The sequence below is a fragment of the Carlito syrichta genome, unplaced genomic scaffold, assembly GCF_000164805.1.
Source record: "Carlito syrichta isolate Samal-C Ts95f unplaced genomic scaffold, Tarsius_syrichta-2.0.1 Scaffold304006, whole genome shotgun sequence".
Classification (NCBI taxonomy): Eukaryota; Metazoa; Chordata; class Mammalia; order Primates; family Tarsiidae; genus Carlito; species Carlito syrichta.
Window position 1 is genome coordinate 10031 of NW_007248102.1, and position 23603 is coordinate 33633.

At 40.5% G+C, this 23603-nt stretch overlaps 1 protein-coding gene across 1 annotated transcript in view; it reads right to left on the reverse strand.

Annotated features, from left to right (window-relative positions):
- Positions 1-23603, reverse strand: part of ZC3HAV1 (zinc finger CCCH-type containing, antiviral 1) — a 49182-nt gene that overhangs the window by 6690 nt on the left and 18889 nt on the right. The window contains exons 5-9 of the mRNA XM_021713050.1: positions 18420-18672; positions 13826-14965; positions 13318-13416; positions 11683-11806; positions 9417-9591 (exon numbers count right to left, since the gene is read on the reverse strand). Coding sequence (XP_021568725.1) covers positions 9417-9591; positions 11683-11806; positions 13318-13416; positions 13826-14965; positions 18420-18672 — 1791 coding nt within the window. The remainder of the gene's footprint in view (positions 1-9416; positions 9592-11682; positions 11807-13317; positions 13417-13825; positions 14966-18419; positions 18673-23603) is intronic.

Below are 23603 nucleotides of genomic sequence, written 5' to 3' on the forward strand. Positions count from 1 at the left end.
ACACACACACACACACACACACACACACACACACACCCTCCCGTTTCCTAATGGAAACACCAGCTTGATGTAAGGGGAGGGGACCTGAATGAGAGCATCCAAGGAAATTGTCCCGGACAGGGAAGAGCCCGGGCTGGGTCTCTTTGGCCTGCAGTGGAGTATGGCTGAGAAGAAAAGCTGTGTTCAAGTATTTGCACACAGTGCAAAACAGAAATAAACTTGAATGCATTCAGGAGCTGGAACCAGGACAAAGGGTGGAAGGGAGAAGAAGGCAGACCTTAAAAAGTTCTCTAGTAGAACTTTCCAATTTACGGCGTCCAACATCATACTGTAAAGATGTTTATTGCAGTAGCCGCAATAATGGTTTCTATCAGGGTGACTGTAAAAGAGATTGCTGACACAATTAGATGATGTTTAGTAAACCATATTTCTTCCTGGGTCAAAAGATGGCTGAAGTGGGGAAACCACTGTGGGCACAGGATGGAGTCACCTTAGTATGCCCCAGGTGACCACTAGTTGAATCCCTTCCCTGGTTTCTCCTTCCTCCGGCTGAAGTCCTGTGTCCATCAGCTGCCTGCTCACCTCTGTAGAACCCACCCTGTTCCTGGATGAAAAGGTCAGAGACTTTCAAACTAGGACATGCATCTGAGTTACCCAGGGATCTTAGAAAGTGCGGATATGATTCAGGCAAAGTGGGAAAAGGGTTTTAGAGTCTGCACTTCAGCCAGCTCCCCGGTGGTGCTGATGCTGCTGGTCCATGGACTTCACTTTGACTAGCAAGGCTGTCAAGTCTAGATCAGCGCCATTCACTAGAACATTTTGTGATGATAAAAATGACCTCTGTGTTGTCCTACATGGTAGTGAAGGGGAGGAAAAATTTTACCTCTACCCTTTTAGAGTTCTTTGGCTGGGCCTGAGAATTAAATTGACATTAGACAGATCAACAAGAATGGTAGACAATGGAGACTCAGAAGGATGAGGGAAGCAGGTAGGTGACGAGAAATTACTTAATGGGTAAGATGTACTTACTGCCCTAACAGTCTTGACTTCATTATTATGCAACCTATGCATGTAACAAAATTACACTTGTACTCTATAGATGTATACAAAAAAAGACAGATCAACAGGAGAAAAGCATACAAATATATTTAATACAAGTTTATGTGGCCCAGGAACCTTCATAAGGAATCAAGATCCTATGATACAGTTAGAGATGAGCACTAGTACTGAATTAGACAAAGAGCAGTAAATTATGAAAATGTGAGGAGGTGAAGGGGCTTGGGCTAAGGTCGCTAATTGGCTGGAGAAGTGGCTTGGAGGAAAAGTGTTTGTCTAACAGGATTTCTTTGTACAAATTTCCCTCAGCTTCCCCATCCCATCCCTGATAGGAATGTTAGTTTCCGTCTGGTATAGGGACAACATCTTTCATATGGGAATTTTATCTCCTGCCTTTAAGAAACAGAAGGTTAGAGGAATCATTTTGCACCTGCTGTTTTTCAAGTGCCTTTAACGCAAAATAGTCAATATGTCAGGGTGGCATATTTTAAATGTTTTTCAGTAGCTAGGCCATGTGTGGCTATAGAACACTTAAAATGTGACTACAGTGACCATGGAATAGAATCTCTTCATTTTATTTGCTTAATTACATCTAAAAGGAAATAACCATGTGTGGCTAGTCGTTGTCAAACTGGGCTGCACAGGGCATTAAGTCAGTGTCTGAGCATCTGACCAGCCTAGCAAGGTTCCACTCTGGCCACCTCTGGTCTTGCCCTCATACTGCACTTGCTGCGTTCGTGGATCTCAGTGGTGGTAAAGTGCCCAAGGGTGACATTCCACATCAGAGACAAGTCTGAGGCACTGTATAATGCATAGGCAGATTCATCTAAGTCATGCTCTTATAACACTAACAACAGCAGAAGTGTGTTGATGTCATGGGCATGTACAATCAGAAGGTCATGAAACTGACTGTCTGCAGACGACTCTCAGAGTTCCTCTCTTATACCTGTGTGCTGTCTGGGTCAATCACCAGTGTTTCTTTAGTAAGAGAATCCTAAGCTATTTTGTAAGGATAAGTCTTACTCATGGTATCTTTAGGTTGCATCTGTGCTGAGCTGGTCACAGCTCTTTGGAAATCCCCAGCTAGGGTTGTCTCATACTCTTAAAAGACACATAGTGACAACCTTGTAAGATGTTTTATTAGATCTTTTAGCTACCATTAATAGCCATCATGTGTCCTAGAGTATACTCCAGCACACCAGTTCTGAATGAATGAATGGTAGCACTCTCAATTATTTAATTCTCAATATTGAATTTAAGTCTCAGTTGCAGTAACCAGGTCTTGGCAACTGTCCTGTGCCTCACTTACTGCTTTGACCTTGGATTTCTAGAGCTGTGGCTTGCTCTTGCTCTGAACAGTTCTCCTACCATAGACTCCTGCCACTTCTGACACAGTTTCTACAACTGCTAAGCTCAACTACTTTCTGGTGAACATCTCTGAGGACCTGATCTGCACATCCAATCCTATGCAAACCCAAGGACTACCAGGCTCTGTCCTCCACCTGGTTCTGCTGTCACTCTGTCCCATCCCACTGCTGCTCAACTGCCCAGCTATTCAGTGATCCCTTCTCCTAATACCCCGTCCTCTCCCTGTCCACCATCTAGGTATGCACAAATTCTAGTTAAACACATCAGCTTCCATAAAATTGTGTCAGTTCTACCTTCCAGAGAGCACATTGTCAAAATCTATACACCTACCATTGGCTGGCCAAAGTTTCTGCACCTCAGGTTTTTACTAAAGAGGTTCCTAACCCAGAACTCCTAGTTGCTCAGCTGTTATTAAAAATTCAGTTACAAGAAAAAAAACATATGGAGCACCTCCTGAAGGCTATGCAGTCCACTCTTTTTTTCTAACCTGTGCACTCGATCAGACCAGTTCACCAAAGATCTGCAAACTGGGACCATAATACATTGTGTGAACCATGAAAGAAGCCAGGCTGCTTATTTGAGGTTCAAATCTTTTGGAAACATCATTTTTATTTTACTCGGACTGCCTGCAAGGAAAACATTAAACCCAGGGTCTGATTTTTTTCTTTTCCATTTGTTTAAATAACAGAAAAGTCAACTCAATTTATATAATGATAGGACTAATTAATATGAGACAGTAGGAGTTTATTCACATATTCAAGAAACTTACAACAAACATATCACAGATTACATGGATGTAGCATTGTATGTATTTGCAGATTGAAAGTTACATTCTAGTAACTCTGCAGTTAGTGCAGACAATGTCCCAGAGAGAACTTTTATTTAAAAGCTCAAAAAGTTTCTTGATGTTTTATTAGGGAACATGATCAACAGAATTTGTGTAAATCTAAACTTAAATACAATCTATTCCCCACTCATAGTTATTTTTGGTCCCTGGAACGCCAATGTCACTAGAATGCAAATGTTTTCCAACTTTTTTCCCTTATCTCACTGAATATTGCAGATATTTGACATAAGAACCATAGAGACCTATAGTTTGTTTCTATTTTAACCAAGGTTAATTAATTTGGGCTTATAATTCCTATTTCCACAGATTCCTGACAGGATCACTTATTTGACATCATCTTTGACTAGAACATAAAATGTATCTGTGTAAAACCTAACATCATAGGAATTTTCACACACTGTCCAGCACAACTCTATTCCATAAAGATGTTGTTATGGGCCACTGCAGAAGAAAGGAGAACAACAGAGAAGGGGACTAAGAAACTGGCTCTGAGCCCCCATCTTATTTCATCAGTGCTGTTCTGCTTTCCTCTAGTTGTCTTATTTTGTTTCTTTGAAAGATGGTTTGATAGAATGTATCTGTTGCAGCTGGGCTTGCCTGTAATCCCGCGCTTTGGGAGGCTGAGGTGAGTGGATTGCTTGAGCCTGTGGGTTCGAGCCCCGCCTGGGTAACTTGGCGAGACCTCATCTCTACAACAAATCAAAAAAATTAGCCGGGCATGGTAGCGCACCTGTAGTTCCAGCTACTTGGAAGGCTGAGATGGAAGAATCGCCAGAGCCCAGAAGGTTTAGGCTGCGGTGGCTGGGAGCGTGCCACTGCACTCCAGTCTGGGCAACAGAGTGAGACTCCAACTCAACAACAAAAAAATGTATCTGTTGCTAAAACAGTTTGGAAGTCATTATGCTACTGACTTGATGGTAGGACTATTTATTGTCGAGAGCCTCACTAACCACTGCACAAATGGTTCCCGCGATTTGGCCCCACAGATATTTTTATCAAGCCCTACTAACAGAAAGAAGTAGAGCCTCTCCTGAGTGGCAGGCTGTGTTTTTTACCATTGGGGCACAAGGGATCTTGTAACATTGTGCTTCTTTGTTTGCTTTGGCAGCTGAGCAGCTCAGAGCCAAATTTATAGTCCATTGACTTGTAACTATGTAGCACTAGTCCATGGCCTATTAGGAATCCCACTGCACAGCAGGAGGTGAATGTCTGTGGAGTAGTCAGAGAAGCCAGTGGCATTAGATTCTCATAGGAGTGCCAACTCTGTTGAAAACTATGCATATGAGGAATCTAGATTGCACACTCTTTATGAGAATCTAATGCCTGATGATCTGAGGTGGAGTTAAGGCAACGATGCTAGCACTGAAGAGCAGCTACAAATACATTAACAGTGAGGTTTGACTGCACATCCGCCATGAAAAAACTGTCTTCCACGAAACCGGTCCCTGATGCCCGAAAGGTTGGGGACCGCTGATGTAGAAGCTTATGCTGGCATTTTCTTGTTCCTGTTATATCTTCAGTTTCGTTTTAACCCTTTGTACTTGGAGACCTCTTGCAGATCACATACCAGCAACTCAACCACACTTTTTTACAAAACAGTGAAAAATGAATCACTTTATATTAAATAGTATAGCACTGGAATCAATTATCTTATTGTAATGAAATTTGGCTTATAAGGGAATTATTTTTTTTTTTTTTTGAGTTGGAGTCTCACTCGGTCGCCCAGACTGGAGTGCAGTGGCCGCTCCTGGCCACCGCAGCCTCGATCTGCTGGGCTCCAGCCATCCTTCCGCCTCAGCCTTCCAAGTAGCCGGAATTATAGGCGCGCGCTACCACACCCGGCTGATTTTTTTTTTTTTTTTTAATTGTAGAGATGAAGTCTTGCTGCCCAGGCGGGTCTCGAACCCGCAGGCTCAGGCAATCCACTCACCTCAGCCTCCCAAAGGCGTGGGATTACAGGCTGAGCCACCGAGCCCGGCTTTCAACATTGAGGAACTAATTTTTAAAAATAAAAATTTTATATCATATTTTTCTAACATGTGGTAGGTAATATGTGAAACAGTCACCGACATGCATTGCAGGTTCATTGATACATGTTGTGCAATAGTTATTTGTTTGACATCTTCCACTTGGTGTTTTTCTATTTGAGCAGACAATGCAGTATTGCTTTCTTCCTCCCACATTAATAATATGTAATTCATTGTCCAGTCTCTTGTTCAAAGACGATGTGGAAGGATGCGCTCATGATTCCTGAAAACCACTTCTCAACTGATTGATCAGAAGCTTGACAAATTTCAAATGGGATATAGGTTTTTCTTTTTCTTTCTTTTTTTTTTATTTTATGCTTGGTACTGTATAGAAGTTAGTAACACATACTTCCGGTCCCCAGAAGAATAATTTCCTCCACCATTTTGAAGATTTTAGCAAAAATATATATATACAAGTAGAAGCATATTGATCCACACAATCCATACTGCTCATATTTACAATATTAGGAATCATTTCAGGCTTTTTGACTGATATAATATGTCCACTATGTAATATCGTTGTGGTAGATTTCATTCATGTATGAGTCCAAGTGCTGAGAATTGTAACAATCCTCTTGTCCTTCCATGCAAGAAGCATAAGATTATTTTTCTTATATGCTATTATTTTTTCATTAAAAATTGACTTTTTTATTTGTGCTAGTATTTCCTTTCAGTTGACTTTGATTGTACTAGTAAGATAACATTTCAACCTTAGTAGTTCTTATGTTAGGATAATATTAGTATAATATCTGTCAGTAAACATGTGATACGCTGCTGCACTGGAAACTTTTTCCAACAATTTTTTATATAAATGCAATGGAATTCTGGTGCTTACCGGAAGATCAGGTCAAATGATGTTTTTGAATGCTATCCTGCCATAGTAGGGAAGTATTGAAAAAAAGATAAACTGTTTTTGAATCAGCTGGCGCATAAATGCATATGCCCCATTTGGTAGGTTTATTTGGAGTGTATGTTCTAAATGATATTTGCCCTTTAAATTGAACAACAGATTTCATCAACACAAATTGCCTGATCTAGTATGAAATATTTTGAAAATTTTGAATCACTGTATTCCAAATAATTATTGGTCTTCTGAATATGGGTTCTGATCATCCTATCACTCGATGCAGCTGTCTTCCAATGACGCATCCAGAAGATTTGCATAAACCTTTCTCTACTGAATGTTTCCAGAAAGAAGAGTGTTTTACCACTGAAAGCAGTTGACTAGCACTCCTGTAATTTGGTACTTGAATTATTTCCATATTTAGGATAACTGTGATAAAAGCTAAAAGTTCCTGTCAGCCAATGTCATGCCATTTATGCCAAATGAATTTGTGTGATAGCTGCTTTTCCCTTATTTTTTCATCTGCATAATGATTTGTTTCTTTTATTATAGTATCCACTAATTCATTTGTAAAACACAGAGTAAGATAGTCAATTGGTTCTCTTACATTACTTGCTACTTGTAGTCCTATTGTTTGAGGGTGTACAACAAAATTTATTCTCACTGGAGGACTGTCTTTTTCTGTAACATCTTCCCATTCTTCACTTGATGATATGTTGTCTTCTACTTCAAAACTACTAACACTTTCATCGCTATCACTTTCTACTACATCTGCCTGTTTTTTTCTTGGTGAGATAATATTAGTATCACTACTATTGTTTTCTTCAATGTTTATTTTTTCTAACATATCTGTATAAAAGTCTAAATCAGCCTGGCTCGGTGGCTCAGCCTGTAATCCCAGCATTTTGGGAGGTGGAGGCAAGTGGATTGCCTGAGCCTGCAGGTTCGAGACCAGCCAGGTAAATTGGTGAGACCTCCTCTCTACAGTAAAATTAAAAAATAGCTGGTGTGGTAGCGTGCATCTGTAGTTCCGGCTACTCGGAAGGCTGAGGTGGAAGGATCACAGAGCCCAGCAGTTTGACGCTGGGGTGACCGTGAGCGTGCATGCCACTGCACTCCAGCCTGGGCGAAGGAGTGAGACTCCAACTCAAAAAAAAAAAAAAAGTCTAAATCTAACTAATCTTCACTGCTGCTTACATTATAACTCTTGCTTTTGTCTTTTTATTTTGTCATTGTTCTGCAAACTAAATAAATTGATAAGGCATTTCTAATTGTAAATTATAAAATCATGAAATGAAATTTATCAAAAGAATATTACTTTTCCAATTTTACTTTTCCGACTTGTGGATAACTACATTCAATCTGTGCTGCTCAATACTTCAATAGGATCTGCCTTCAACTTTGAAAGCCTCTTTTTTCTAAGGCTATAGTAACTTGCTTATCTATCTTTTCAAGTTATAGCATATGATATAAAGGGTACAGCCACAGTTGCCTTTCTTATACAAATGCTCTTTATTGCTACCTTCTGTTACAAAGAAGTATGCACCACTGTGAAAGCACTTCACACATTCTCTTTCTATATAACACCAGCTGATTTTTTTAACATATATCTCAGTATATATTCCATCTCTTTATTTACTTTTCACGTCATTTCAATGGAAAATTTCTTTTCTTTTTTTTTTTTGAGTTGAAGTCTCACTCGTCACCCTGGCTGGAGTGCTGTGGCACACTCACAGCCACCCCAGCATCGACCTGCTGGGCTCCAGTGATCCTTCTGCCTCAGTCTTCCAAGTAGCCAAAACTACAAGTGTGCACTACCACACTCGGCTAATTTTTTATTTATTGTAACTAATTTTTTATTTATTGTAAATTTTTTATTGCTAATTTTTGTTTATTATAGAGACACGTTTTCGCCAAGTTGCCTGAGCTGGTCTTGAACCCTCGGGTTCATGCAATCCACTTGCCTCGGCCTCCCAAAGTGCTGGGATTATAGGCTGAGCCACCAAGACCGGCCTGAATGGAAAATTTCAAGGAAACATATTTTTTTAAAAATGTGTGCTTGCATATGTTTGTCCTGTATAATCACCAGTAACTTCTTTATGTTTGCTAGTAGTTTGCTAGATTTATGATATCCTCTCAGAGGGGACATTGAGTGCAAAGGGTTAAGCTCTTGCTTTTATTTTCTTTTTTATCCACTCCGATTCCATTACCTACTAAAGATCTCTCTTTCTCCTTCTCTTGCTAATCCTATGAGTCAAAGGAGGAAGGGACACTTGGAGAAGCTCTGCTTATCCAAACTTCTAGTACTATGTCATCAAAGATGATGTCAAATATGTAATTCTCTGTGGGTTGGCCTAGAATCTTCTGGTTCCAATCCTTCAAGTCCATCTGAATTCAGACTCTGGCTGAATACTATTGATCATCTATACCAGATATGGTTGCATTGCTTGAGTGAATTAACACATTCCCTGGTACAATTAACCATCCAATCACCTATATGGTCTTCTAACTTCTCATTGTCACCTTCCTTTCTGGCTCAAAGCAGTAGTCTCTGCACATTTATGTATTAATGCATAGAAAACTATCTAAAGGTTCCACTCCCATCTCTGTCAATGAGGAAAGAGTGATGTATAGCTGACACAAGTCTCACGGGATTCCTTAAAATATGTTTTTGTTTATGATTGCAATTGGAGTGCACACTTGCTTTAAAAATGCACATATGGCTGTGTATAAAGTAAAAAAAAAAAAAGGCCAGGCATGGTGGCTCAAACCTGTAACCCAACACTTTGGTAGGCTGAAGCAAGAGGATTGCCTGAGCCCAGGGGTTCAAGACCAGCCTGGACTACTTGGTGAAACCTCATCTCTACAATATATCAATCCTGCACCTTGGGAGGCTGAGGTGAGTGGATTGCCTGAGCCCGCGGGTTCAAGACCCGCCTGGGCAACTTGGTGAAAGTTCATCTCTACAATAAATCAAAAAATTAGCCGGGTATGGTAGCACGCGCCTGTAGTTCCAGCTACTTGGAAAGCTGAGGCAGAAGGATCGCTGGAGCCCAGCAGGTTGAGGCTGCGGTGGCCGGGAGCAGCCACTGCACTCTAGTCTGGGCGACAGAGTGAGACTCTGACTAAAAAAAACAAAAAACAAAACAAAAAACACGTCCTCTACCACTTCCATTCTCCATGGATGACCATGTAGGCTTCAATCATTTTATTAATAGTTTTCTAAGTTGGCAAGTTTAAACAAGAGCCTCCCCCAAGGAGGGATGGTACTCACCTTTTCCCCATATTGAATCCATTTGCCAGACTCATTCCTCCAATACCAAATCCACTTGGTGGTGAAAACAGAATCGGCAGACTTCCTGACAGATGAAGGAGTAGAGAGACGTCGGATGGGATGGGAATCACAAGTCATTTTCTGGAAATTGATTGTATGATTTCCTCCAGAAAAGCTGAGAGAGAACAGTATAAAATTAACAAAATGTTTCATTGATCCCTGTTTTCTACAATCTGGCCTTCCCTAACAAGAGTGCAGAATTTAAAATTTTGAACTAAAAAGTACCTTCAAATTTTCTGTATGCAGCTCTAGATCTTACACATAAAAGAAAAATGGAAACACAGAGATGTAAGGCGACTTGCCTGCACCACATATTTAATGGTATCACAAAATGTATTCTTCCCTCAGAAAATATCCCAAAATAAAACTGTGCACAAAACAATTGATTGGCTCAATGTTATAAAGTTTCTAAGTGAGAAACTCACATTTGGTCAATTTTTAAAATTATTTATTACTATTTAAACAGTTATCAAAATGTTGTTTAAGACCCTCTCAGAGAATTGGCAAAATTAAAGTTATTTTTGTAATAATATCAAGACCTTACTTGTTTTTGTTTTTTTCACCTTCACTCTCTCTTGAGTGTACAGTGGAGATTCCCAGAGACTATATGATATATTATTTCACAACAGATTGAATAAAGGAGTAGATATGAGAATCTGTCGTCTATTAAGTCAGACATTAAAGAGATTTGCAAAAGTTTAAAACCATTTAACCCTTCTCAATAAATTTTTTGCTTTGGAAAACATTTCTTTTATAGTTATCCATATATATGTGTGTGTATATATATAGTCATATACATTAGTTATGTTTATTAAATAGATATACATAAATATGTATACAAAATTAAATAGTTATATAAAATTCTACTTATTCTAGCTTTTTATTTAATTCTAGTTAAATGAAATTTAATTATTTAATTAGTTAAACAATATTATTTAAAGTTAATTTAATTAAGTAATAGAATAATTACTTAATTTAATTATTTAATAGAATCTATTTAATTCTAGTTATTTATTTGAGCTTTTAAATGAACCAATAAATATTTACTTGTTCTCAGTTTTAATTTTTAATACAGTAAATATTGATAGCTATAATCCAGATAAGCAAATTCTTTGGGATCCTCAATACAATTTGAGAGTGTTGAGAGGTCCTTAGATCAGAACTACTGATCTAAGAAAGACCTCTTAAAGACCTCTTAGGTCTGTGGTTCTCAATCAAGAACAATTTTGCCTCCAGGGCACATCTGACAACATTTGAAGACATTTTTGCTTATCACAACTTGAGGGTGGGGGAAATAGAGGGATGGAGCTTACTGGCATCTGTGGATAGAGGCCAGAAATACTGCTAAATAGGCGCCCTAACAAGTAATTATCAAGCCCAAAATGTCAGTGGTGCTGAGGTCGAGGAACCCTGCTCTAGACTGACCTGGTGGGAGGGTGGGAGACAGAACTACATAACTAGAAACAAGAAAATTGTTGATGCCACCCTCTAGTGGCAAAATGCAGCAACACAGAATCTCCACCAAAAATTCACTAAATTTGAATATGAGAAGTATGTAAAATTTTCCCCCAAAGTACAAAGAATTTCCTCGCAAAATGAGGCTGCGTTTATATCCCTGCAAATCATGGGTCAATATGGTCATGTAGGTATCACCCATTTCAGCTCTGCAAGAAGTAAAAATGTAAGATATCCTCTTGGATACCCCCAGAATAGAAGAAATAACAGATATAAGGGAGGTATTAAATGCTGATGTAGGTAACAAAATTCTGCATTAGAACCACATGAAATTATTCAAATCATGTTTTTAAACTATGAGGTTAAGTCAAAGACCTTTTTGTCTTAAATCACTTAGTACTTTCAATAGTTCTGCGATGAACTGATAAGAATACAAGCCAACCTCTCCATTGTGTTTTTCTGCAGGACACACTGACAGATATCAACTAAACAAATAATCATGTCCCTTTGAGTTAGCAAATACTCCCAGAATTCCTAAGTGTCAGCCAGGCTCCATGTGATTTCAAGCCTACCTATCTGTGTTTTCCCTTCATTAACTCAGCAGGTCTTTGCCATTTTTACAAGAGATGTCTCACACTTGAATGGGATCCCAAAGGAAAAGTGTTCTTTCTTTTTCCCCATAAGTCTAGCACTATGCTTTCCTTTGATTACATTGTGCATCTGCAAAGCTAGAGTATAGCCACCAACTTACACATTGATTTGCGGGTCACAATAGGCTTCCTCGATCTTCTCCATGGACTGGCAGTCCATCCAGGTCCTTACAAGCAGTATCTGCCATCGGTAGGGCAGGTGGAAATGAACTTTGTTGCAACTGCCTACAAAGACAGAGAGGAGGTTTGTGGGCCCATTCATCAGGGATCCTGACCAATTCCACCAAGTTCACATTGGCTCTCCCCATCCAGGCCCACCATGCCCACCCTGCCAGACAGCTCCTATCAACACCTTTGCCCATGCAGTCCTTGCCTGCACTGTCCTATATCCAGTTCCTTTATTACCCATGGACATGTGTCAGGAACAAAAACTCTCCACTCCCCAAAAACCATTTCATCCACGTGGAAAACTGTGTCGATTTACAGTTACCCTTTATGTAGCCCCTCAAGTGTGTGTATGTGTGCGTATGTATTTTTTTTTTATTGTGGTCTCACTCTGTCACCCAGGCTGGAGTGCAGCGGCGATCACAGCTCATCTCAGCCTCCACCTCCTAGGCTCAGGCAATCTTCCCAAGTAACTGGGACTACAGTCACGTCACCACACACAGCTAATTTTAAAATTTTTTTTGTAGGGGTAAGGTCTCACTCACTCTGTTGCCCAGGCTGGTCTTGAACTCCTAGGCTCAAGCAATCCTCCTGCCTCAGCCTCCCAAAGTGCTAGGATTACATAAGCTACTGCACCTGGCCTCAAGTATGTATATTAAGTCAAATACTCTCCAGCATAAGCAACAGCCTGTATCTCCCTGAAACCCTGGTCTGCAATTCAAGTCCTCCAGAAAGATTCCCCAACTAACCTCACTCCACTCTCATCTGACTTGTATTTAGTCCCTTAGACAGTACTCAGTACTCAATTTGGGATTTATTATTTATGTTTTTACTAATTTTGTACAGTTTCCTCATTTACAGATGTTTGGATGCCCCACCTCAATTACTAAGTCACTAAAGAAAAGATTGCACCATTGTTTAGCTGACATCCCTCTTGCATAACTGGCCTAGGGCTAGGTATGCAAAACATAGCCATCAAAGGAAAGCTGGCTGAGTGATGAATGCATGTTATAAGTTCACAATATAGAGAAACAGAATATAGCTCTGCTTTGCAAAATTTTCATATTTTGTTTTGCAAAATGTGTTGTTCAAAATTTGCATTGTTATGTTTAAATCATTTTGAAATGTTCCAAAACATGCACGACTCCTGTAAAACAAAAAGAGGCAGGTTTCGACACCACTGGGAAACTGCACCAAGTGGCAGTGCTTGAGACTTGCTGATTCAGAAGTGCAGAACTACTTATTACAGTCCACACCACACTTAAGAGAATGGCCTCTAACAACAAGAGACACACACTCAGAAAAACAACAAGTGTTGGTGAGGATGTGAAGAAACTTGCACTCTTGTACATTGCCAGTAGGAATGAAAAATGGTACAGCCATTACAGAAAATGGTTTCTAAAAAAATTAAACACAGAGATACTATACGATCCAGCAATTCTACTTCCAACTAAATACCCAAAAGGACTAAAAATAGGGACTTGAGTAGATACTTGCTCCCCCACATTCACAGCATCATTATTTACAAAGGTCAAAAGGTAGAAGCTTATAGAAAGTCCTATGTTACTCACTATTAAATTGGCAATGCTTATCCAGATGGTCAAGACAAATTTCCTCTGAGCCAAGGTCATCTACTGTAGATGTGGTATTCACAACACCAGACAAGGAATCTATAAAACAAAAGAGAATGCATGTACGCTAATCTTAGTGTTTAAACCAAAAACCTAGACACTTGGTCTCACAATGGCCAATATCTGAAACAGGAGCCATGCTCAAGAAAATTCCCATGATTTATGTGTGGCTTGTGAGCATCTAGACAGGCCTTCCATAAAATGAAATCTGGACATTAGAATCACCTGAGAGCTATATTTATTTCTCAAACCACAGCTGAACTCTTCCTATTGTCAATAAATGTAGCAACTAATTCCATGTGGTTCTACTGGCTGGCCCTTCCCTGTCTTCACACATCAATCTCCTCACCAGTTTCACTCCTTAATCAAAATCTTCTAACTTTCTGTCCTCTAAGGAACACTCAAGAAGAAATCACCAGCCCAAGCCACTGTGCTGCAGACTAAAGACACGGGTCCCCTTTGTTCTTCAGTGACTTATGCTGAGGAGAGCCTGGGGTCCTCCTTGTGAACTCACTGGCATGGGATGCGGGGTCTTGGGTGGAATTCTGCCCACAAGCCCTATAGGCTGCCACTGTGTTGCTTGCACAAAGTGGAGAAGGTAACTGAGGCAGAGTGATGACATGTGTAGGAGCAGAAGTTTCCCTGGGTATGGCTGGGACCTGGCTTCTCAGACTCTGGCTTCCCAAATGGAACACATCTTTTCCCCCAGTGACACCAGTTTTTTCTGCATCAGTAGTTTTATCTATGACTTGACTGGAGCTTTTTGGTGCACTGTGGACAGATTTACTAGCCCAAAATATCTTCCCGCTGTATTTACCATTAACAAGCGCCACTCCTGGGTCATCATCCCCAGTAACTCTGCCAGTGGTCTGGAAATCTCTGGAAGTAGCTCCAGTGTCCTGATTCCTAGGTAGAGACATTTCTCCCTGAGCACTGGTGGTGCTTTTGTAACGTAAAGATCTTAGGGAAGTGAAATCTGTGGCCATGCCATCAGCATTATTATTAAAAAGAGAGCCATGCTGGAGGTCTTGAATTCCACTATTGCCCTGGATGTTCCTGCGGTCTGATGAAAGCACATCAGTGCTCCTTCTGGTGGTCATGGCTTCAGGTATTTGTGCAGGAGGAGGAGAGTGTGCCAATGTTAGCACTGGGGAGAACACGTTCTCCATCCTGGTGCCTTGGTCATTCGTCCAGGATGTGGGGCTCTTCCAGTTGGAGGCTGGTGTTGAATCAGAAGCAAGGTAAGTATCGCCTTGATTCCCAAAAAAGATGCTCTCTGGACCGCCATTCTCTGGAAACCTCCGGCTCACCCCTGCCTGGCCTATTCCTCCAAAATCGGTAGCCTTGGATGAGACTGAGGAAGGCTGAGCACGATCCTGACTCTCTAGATAGGTGAATTTGTGTGCAAGATCATCTATGGGCTCATCCTCCAGGGAAACCTTGCAGTCAATTAGGTCTGGACTGGATGTGCAGGACCTCTGAGCAGAAGCTGAAGCAGACAGAAGGAATTCTTGGCTGCCCTGAAAGTATCGATCTCTACTTTTGCTTCTAGCTCTATATGCCACGTTTCTCCGATGTGAGGACAGAGCTAGGAAACAAAATGAAACAAAATAATGACAATTAGAGCTCATGTGATTGCATCCCTACCCACATTCCTCCTCTTAGCTTTTCCAGCTTTTGCTATTCAATTTCTATCAAATTACTTGCTCAAATCTGGTGTGTAAAAATCTTAAAGATGGGTATTTATGACAATGAAGTTTTTTTTTTTTTTAATTTTTTATTTTGAGACAGGGTCTTGCTCTGTCACCCAGACTGGAGTGCAGTGGTGCAATCATTGCTCACTACAACCTCAAACTCCTGTGCTCAAAGGATCCTCCCTTCTCAGCCTCTGGAGTAGTTGGGACTATAGGTCCAAGCTATGGTGTCAGTGGATGAAGGAATCTTGACATACTCCTACCATAGCATAGAACATCATTCCATGGTCTAGGATAAGTGAGACACTGGTTTTCTTCTGGCTTTTCTTTTAGAACTCAGCTGTAGCCCCCAGGCCCCAAAACTCTTAGGGGGGGTGTCCACTATCCCCTGGTTCCGAGTCAATATTCACCACTACTGTGAATGGAGAGATGACTAGGGCAAATCAGGGAAGATTTCAAGAAACCATTTTCATTTTGCCCACATTGTCATATGGGTGTACCAGATGATTCAAGGATTCACAATACTTAAACAGAAATGAAATGACATTCTACAGGTCTGATTTTGTTGAAGCTAGGAATTTTTCCAGATTTCTTCATCTAGCACCACAATGCTTGGGCATAATATCCAAAGTCAAAGTTGACAAAGCAGTGGCCTGGAAAGAATTGATCTCGCTCGAGAAACATGATTAGTCACACCCTTCTGGAAGCAGGAGGAAGAAGTAAGATGTATTTTTGAGTGTGTGTAGAGTATGTGTGTGTGGCATGCAAGTGTGTGATGTTTATATGGTGTGTATGTGTGTGTGTGTGTGTGTATGCACACACATGCATGCACGCATGCTGGGAGTATTGTAGAAGATATGCACGTCTGTGTGTGAGGCATGTGTGGTGTGCTCTTGTGAGGTATGCCTGCATGCTTGTGTGCGTGTAAGTTGTGCTATTGAGTGTGGGGAAGGGGTAAAAGAGAGATTCTTTCTCTTCCAAACCAAGGGGCAGCAGTAATATAGTAAAAGCAAACATCTTTCTCCTGTCAACAAAATGGTTAACACAGTAGATTAACTAGAAGTGAAAATAAATACAGATCTCTCTCACACCATAAATGTATATTGGGAATCTATACCCAAAACCATCTTTCCAGATCTTCTCTTGTTCAGAGGCCACTGTGATATGGGGGGAAAAAATTAGATATGGGATCAAAACATGTGAACTCTACTACTTTCTAGTGGTGTGAGGCCTTGAAAGTGTCACCTTTTATGTATTCATTACATTACCCTTCATTCTTTTAAAAATGATCTAAGGCTGCTTGCAATAAAAGTAACTTAAAATTTCTGAGCCTCGGTTTCCTTGCCCTTAAAGCTAATAAATTATCTACCTGCCTTATAATTATATAATTATAATTATAACGACATGATGTTTACTCTGAATGAAAGTCCCTTGTAAACTATAAACCATTTCTCAAATATAAGGAACTGTAATTGTTCATTACTTTTTACAGAATTTTAGAATCATGTGTTCTATCTGTTTCATAAAATTTACCCCTTCTACACCTACTTCAAAAAAGGTACTAAAAATTAATACCATTATATAATTGAAAAATGTTTAGAAAATAGTATCACTTCATACCCATTTTGATGGCTATTATCAAAATATCAGAAAATACAAAATGAGAAGAAAGAGGATGTGAGAGAAATTTGATCCCTAGTGCACTGCTGGCAGAAATGAAAAATGGTATGGTAGTTCCTCAAAAATTAACCACAGAATTACTATATGATCCAGCAATTCCACTTCTGATTATATATACCAAATAACTGAGAGCAGGGCTCAAAGAGATATTAGTGTACTCATGTTTATAGCAGCACTATGCACAATAGCCAAAATGGAAACAATTCAAGCATCCATCAACATTTTGAAAGGATAAATGAAATGTGAACGCACACACGCAATGGAATATCATTTAGCCTTAAAAAGGAAGGAAATTCTGACACATGCTACATACAACATGGATAAACCTTGAGGATACTATGCTAACTGAAATAAGCCAGTCATAAAAGAACAAATATCCTATGAGTCCACTTACATGAGATACCTAGAGTTGTCAAGCATACAGAGGCAGAAAGTAGAATGACATTTGACAAGGGCTGCAGGGAGGAAGGGATGGGAAGTTATTGTCTAATGGGTATAACATTAGGTTTTCATTTGGGAAGATGAGAAAGTTCTGGAGATGGATGGTGGTGATGGTTGCATAATAATATGACTGGACTTAATGCCACTGAATTACATACTTAAAAATGATTACAATGATAAGTTTTATGCTATGTATATTTGGCCACAATTTAAAAACACCTTTTAAAAAAATAGCACTGAGGACTGTAAATTAAATTGTACATAGTTTTATATTAATACTAAATTTGTTGTATTCATTGTATTATGATTATATAAGAGAATGGCTTTGTTCTGAGGAGATATATGTTGATATATTCAGATGTACAGTGTCATGATATATGTATATGTCAAATGTTTTAACCATATGTGTGCCTATCTGTATGTACATATATAGAGAAAAAAAGGAGATAAATTGGGGCAAAATGCTAACAAGTAGTGAATCTAAAAACTTTTATGTTTTTTCCCTTAAAATTTTTAAAACTAATTTTATTAATTACCTACTCCCAGCCTGTTTCCTTTGCTGTAAAAGAAGGAAAGTATTTGTGCTGTTTACCTAAGTTGTTCAGCAGACTAAATAAAAACATGTGAATGTGTTGTGCAAAATATAAAGTGTCATGCAAATGTTTGAGCCATAAACAGAGGAAACCAACATAATTCATAGCTTTTAAACAAATGATAAACTTTTTTAAATCTAGAGAGAAATAGACCTAAGCAAAAAAAATCACATTGCAACATCACATGTATACTATGATTATAATTGTGTAAAAACAGTGTATGCAGCTGGACATGGTGGCTCACACCTGTAATCTCAGCACTTTGGGAGGCTGAGGCAGGTGGACTGCTTGGGCTCAGGAGCTTGAGACCAGCCTTGGCAGCAATGCAAGACCTCGAGTCTACAAAAAATTTTTTAAAAAATTAGCCAGGTATGGTGGCACACACTTGTAGTCCTAGCTACTTGGGAGGATGAGGTGGAAAGATGGCTTGATCCCAGGAGGTAAGCTGTGATCCGTGCCCAGCCTGGATGACAGAGTAAGACCCAAACTCAAAAAAAAAATGGTGTCTGCATAAGGACAAGGCTCAGAAGGGGAAATGAAGACAGTGTTAAGTGGCAAGGTAGAGTGATTGCAGGCAGTTTTTTCTTTCCTTGCAATTTCTGCTCATTTGCAATTAAAAAGGAAAAAGTTGTACCTCTGGACCCAGGGGGGTTCCTTCGGGCATGCTTGCTGTTACAGATGTCCTGGATGTTCTGGACCACATTGGGTTTCAGCCCATGTTCCCTCATGATGGCCAACACCTTCCTGTCCATCAGGTTGTGGGACCGGAGGCAGTTGGGGTAACTACAGTTCCCTCGGGTGAAGTGTTCACAGATGTGGAGTCTTTCACATGGTGGCTGCTGGCTGCAAATCAGTTTCCGACCCTCTCCCTTGTAACTTTTGCATATCTACAAAAGGTAAAAACAACAGTAAGAGACACAACACCTTCTTGAATTTGCTAAACATGCAACAAGGCAAGCTCAGGTGCACAAAAATTTCTGAAGCAAGCAGAGATATTTTGAAAAACTACACATATTTCACAACCTTTCATGAGTTGTATTTAATTGATAATTTATTTGGGGCAGACAAAATAAAAGATACCAATGACTTTGATAATCCATGAAAAAAATCAACAGTAGATGGCTAACTACAATAAGGACTCAAAGTCAGCCCTATATTATAAAAGAACTCCCCTCAAAAAGGCTCAACTTTGATAACCAACTTACTTTGTAATTAAAAGGACATGTGGGTTTTACCTGCAATCATTTGGAAATCCAGAATTTAGTCTCTGTTAGGCAGAATGTGAAGTTTCTCAAGAGATCAACTAAAAAAGATAAGTTGTATTTTCCTGCCTAAATATATATATATATCTACAGGACTAGATCTGAAGTGACATGGTTCCCACTGAAAAGAGGGCAGAAGGAATCCTGCCACTGAAGCCAGGCCGTATGACACAGAACTGAAAGACACCGGTTTTAAAGTCTGAGGCCCTAAAAGCAGCTACGTGATCTCAGAGGATTCCCGCCCTCTTACCTATTCCAGTCTGTTTCCTTTGCCATAACAGAAGGAAAGCATTTGTGCCATTTACCTAAGTTGTTAAGCAGACTAAATAAAAACATGTGAATGCACTGTACAAAATATAAAGTGTCATGCAAATGTTTGAACCATGAAAGGAGGAAACCAATATAATTCATAAGAAATCTGAATTTCAGACATTTTGAAGATGAAAATATTTGTAAGTTGTTCTGATAGACTCTGAGCAAACCAGATCAACATGGTTCACCGTGATTTGTCTAGATGGCAAGGCCATGGACTCAGACACCAGTAACAATGGTTTAGCCAGGTAGACAACTTTTAAAACTTGATTCAAAGAGATACATATAACTGCTATCCAGTCTATTTATCTAGACTCTAGACCAGCAGTTCTCAAAGTGTGATTCCCTGACCAACATCATCAGTACCACCTGGAAACTTATTAGAAATGCAACTCTCCCTATGAGAAGCACCAGAGGTGGGGGGCCCAACAATTTGTATTTTAGCCAACTCTCCAGGTGATTCTGATGCATGCTACAGTTTGAGAACCAGTGTCCTAGAGGCCATAGCACATAAAGAACAATTATCAGCTCCACAAACGATGCTTTGATAACATTCCTATCACCATGCTGATGTTTAAGCAAGAATGCTCCTGCCTTAAATTAGGCCAGAACAAATGAAAGCACTTCTTCCTTTAATAAGCACTTTCTAGATTTACAAGTTTATATACCAGGAAGTCAGGTTTGCCTGATGTTTTCATGTTATCAAAGCAAAGTGAAAAAATGTGAATATTTTAAGTGTTTAAGGGCAGGGAGTGTGTCTGCCCACTGCCTGGCTCCAGTATTTAACACAGTGCTTGACATTTGCAGGACTCTGAAATCTTGAATGAACAAATGCAAAACAACCAATGAAGAGACTGAGAACATTCCAGGGTGACTCTCTCAGGTGCCTATCCTATCCACCACCACCCCCACCAGCTGTTTTGCTACACTCCTTCTTTTATTTAACTTAGCCCCTCTCTTCCTCCTCATCCTTTCTGATAACATCCAGATTGTCCAAATAACAGCTGCTAATCTGCAGGGATAATTGCTCCCTCCTTGGAGAGTCATCCTTGCCCAACTATTCTTGAAATCAGTTGAATTCCGGCTGACCCCTCCTGCTAAAACCCCACAAAAAAACTCTTACACCCCCAACTGAAAATGCTTCTTTAGAGACGCTTCTTTTTTTTTCTGAGTTGGAGTCTCACTCCGTCACCCAGACTGGAGTGCAGTGGCCGCTCCCAGCCACTGCAGCCTCGACCTGCTGGGCTCCACCAATCCTTCGGCCTCAGCCTTCCAAGTAGCTGGAACTACAGGTGCGCGCTACCACACCTGGCTAATTTTTTGATTTATTGTAGAGATGAGGTCTCGCCAAGTTGCCCAGGAGGGTCTTGAACCCGCAGGCTCAGGCAATCCATTCACCTCAGCCTCTCAAGGCGCAGGATTACAGGCTGAGCCACCGAGCCTGGCCGAGACTCCTCTCGCCCAGAATTTCAAATAGAAACTTATGCCAATGATACTAACTCATGCTAACTACAGACACCAGCTCCCCAGAGCTCTAGTTCAGGAAACAATGTAGTCTTCTAGTATGGGATCTGAACTGACAAGTGGAAAATGGCAAGTAAGTTATTAGCTAAAAATAAGCTTCAGGTGGGATGCAGTGACTCATGCCTGTAATCCCAGAATTTTGGGAGACGGAGGCAGAGAGATCACTCGAGCTCAGGAGTTCAAGACCTGACTGGGCAACATGGCAAGACCTTGGCTCTACAAAAAAAAAAGAAAGAAAGAAAATCAAAAAATTAGCTGGGCATGGTGGCATGCACCTGTAGTACCGCTACTCGGGAGGCTGAGGCAGAAGGATCACCCAGGAGGTCAAGGCTGCCATGAGCCGTGATCATGCCACTGCATTCACGTCTGGGCAACAGAGTGAGATGACTGATTCAAAAGAAAAGGGGTCAGGGGAGAGACTTCCCACCCCATCCACTAAGCATGGGTACTGAATTCTTTTTTCTTTTTTTTTGTGAGTTGGAGTCTCGCTCTGTCGCCCAGGCTGGAGTGTGCAGTGGCACGCTCCCAGCAACCCCAGCATCCACCTGCTGGGCTCAGTTGGTCCTTCTGCCTCAGCCTTTCAAGTAGCTGGAACTACAGGCATGTGCCACCACGCCTGGCTAATTTTTTGATTTATTGTAGAAATGAGGTCTCGCCAAGTTGCCCAGACTGGTCTTGAACCTGTGGGCTCAGGCAATCCCCTCATCTCAGCCTCCTAGGTACTGAATTCTTACAAGGGAGAGGGAACCTTGAATGACATTACACCCTTCTTTGAACTGTTTGATAAAAGAATTGTCCTCATAGAGCTTTGGTCAGCAGGGTCTTCTGAGATCCCTCACACAACAGCAATTTCTCTTAGGTTCATAACTGCCAACCTCCACCTTAGAGAAGGGAAGAGCTAACACTCCCCTTATTCCCCAGGGACTTGACACAGATGCGTGGCCTGATGTTAAAAGTGCTTGGTGTTTTTGAAGAACTGAGGCAGGAATCACACCCAACAAGTGGCCTTTCTAAACCTCCAAGTTCACACCAGATTAAGGCAGACCACAGGTCAACACTCTTATGTTGTATAACAAGGCTTCACCTTGTCATTCCCTCGCATGAAAGGAAAAGGACAGTATACCCCTGCCAGCAGAACCTTTAAAGACGTTGGTGTGTAAGGCATTTTCCCCATGCTGGTAGGCATGAGGGCTGGGCTGACACACAGGCCAAGAGACCTTTAAATCTTGTACTCCTAAAAAGAAAGAGAGAGAGAGAAACACAAATCCAATATCTAGATAGAAGAATGCATGAGGCAGGGGAGGAAGCAGGATATATTTTATTTCCTCTCCCCAGTAGGTGTTTAATATGTGTTTTGCATTCATATTTCTTTTGAATACTATGGCTGACTCAAAAATCACTTCTCATGTCATACTTTTTTTAAGTCCTTAGGGAAATATGTACACTGAGCTCAGAGTCAAAAAATGTTTCACTCTCCAGAAGTCCCCAATTACTATCTCATCACATAAAGAAAGTGCATCTGAATTTCAACCTTGCTTATATGGTCTCCATCCTTCCTACTGACACCATCTGGGTCTTTCATTACATTTTTGTGCCTCTCTTTCAATGTGAGGCTAACTTCTCTATTAAAGGATTTTTTTCTCAGGCAGATACTATGCTTTAAACAGTATCCTGTGATCCTCAAGTCTATACTCCTGTGTGGACAAGACTGTTAATTATCCGCCATTGTACCTAAGTTTCTTCTAATAATAGAAATTTTAAGGTTTTAGGTGGACATATGGTTACCCAGCCAGAAACTATATTTCCCAGCCTCCTTTTCAGTTAAGTGTGACCATGTGATAAGCTCTGACCAATGAGATGTGAGCAGATGTGCTATATACAACATATACAATGTCACATCTCTAGAAAAGGAAATTGTTTGCTTTCCATTTACTTCCTCTCTATGTTCCCACCGGTTAGAAATTGGTGACAATGAGTATAGTCTCATTGTACCCAGAGATGGAAGCCACATGTGGAAAATAATAGTATTGACCTACTGGCCTGAATTCCTGGATGACATCATGAAGTCCCACTGCCTGACCACTCAGGCTACCTCTCTGCCCACATCCCAGCAAGACCAAGAGTTGGCAAACTTCTTCTGTAAAGGATGAGAGAGTAAATATTTTAGGCTTTGCAGGCCATTTGGTCTCTGTTGCAACTACTTAGCCTGCCTTTGTAGAGTAAAAACAGCCATAGGCATTACATAAACAAATAGGTGTAGCTGTATTCCCATAAAACTTTATTTATAAAAATAGGTGGCAGGCCAGATTTGGGTTGTAAGTTATAGATTGCTGACCCCAATCTAAACTATCAAGTGACAGAGAAATATAATTATATTTTATATGAACCACTGTATTGGGGAGGGTCTCTGTTACAACAGCTTAGCCTGTGCCCTCATCTTCCCTGTCATCTTCCAAACCTCAATCAAAAGTCAACCTCAGATGCACCCCCACAACCATGTAAAGCCTCAACTAGTCCTGTTACTATTATATTATCAGCTCCTACTCGCTCACACAGGGTTCTTCAGCAGCCTAGTGGAGGAGGCATTCCAGCTAAAGTTTCTTATAAAACCCCAAACAGAAGAGAAATACCTGGGATCTCTGAAGTCACTCAGCAACAGCTTTGACTGTTACCCGCAGAGTCCTGGTGCTAACTCTGAGATTTTTCTGCTCCTGTTCCAA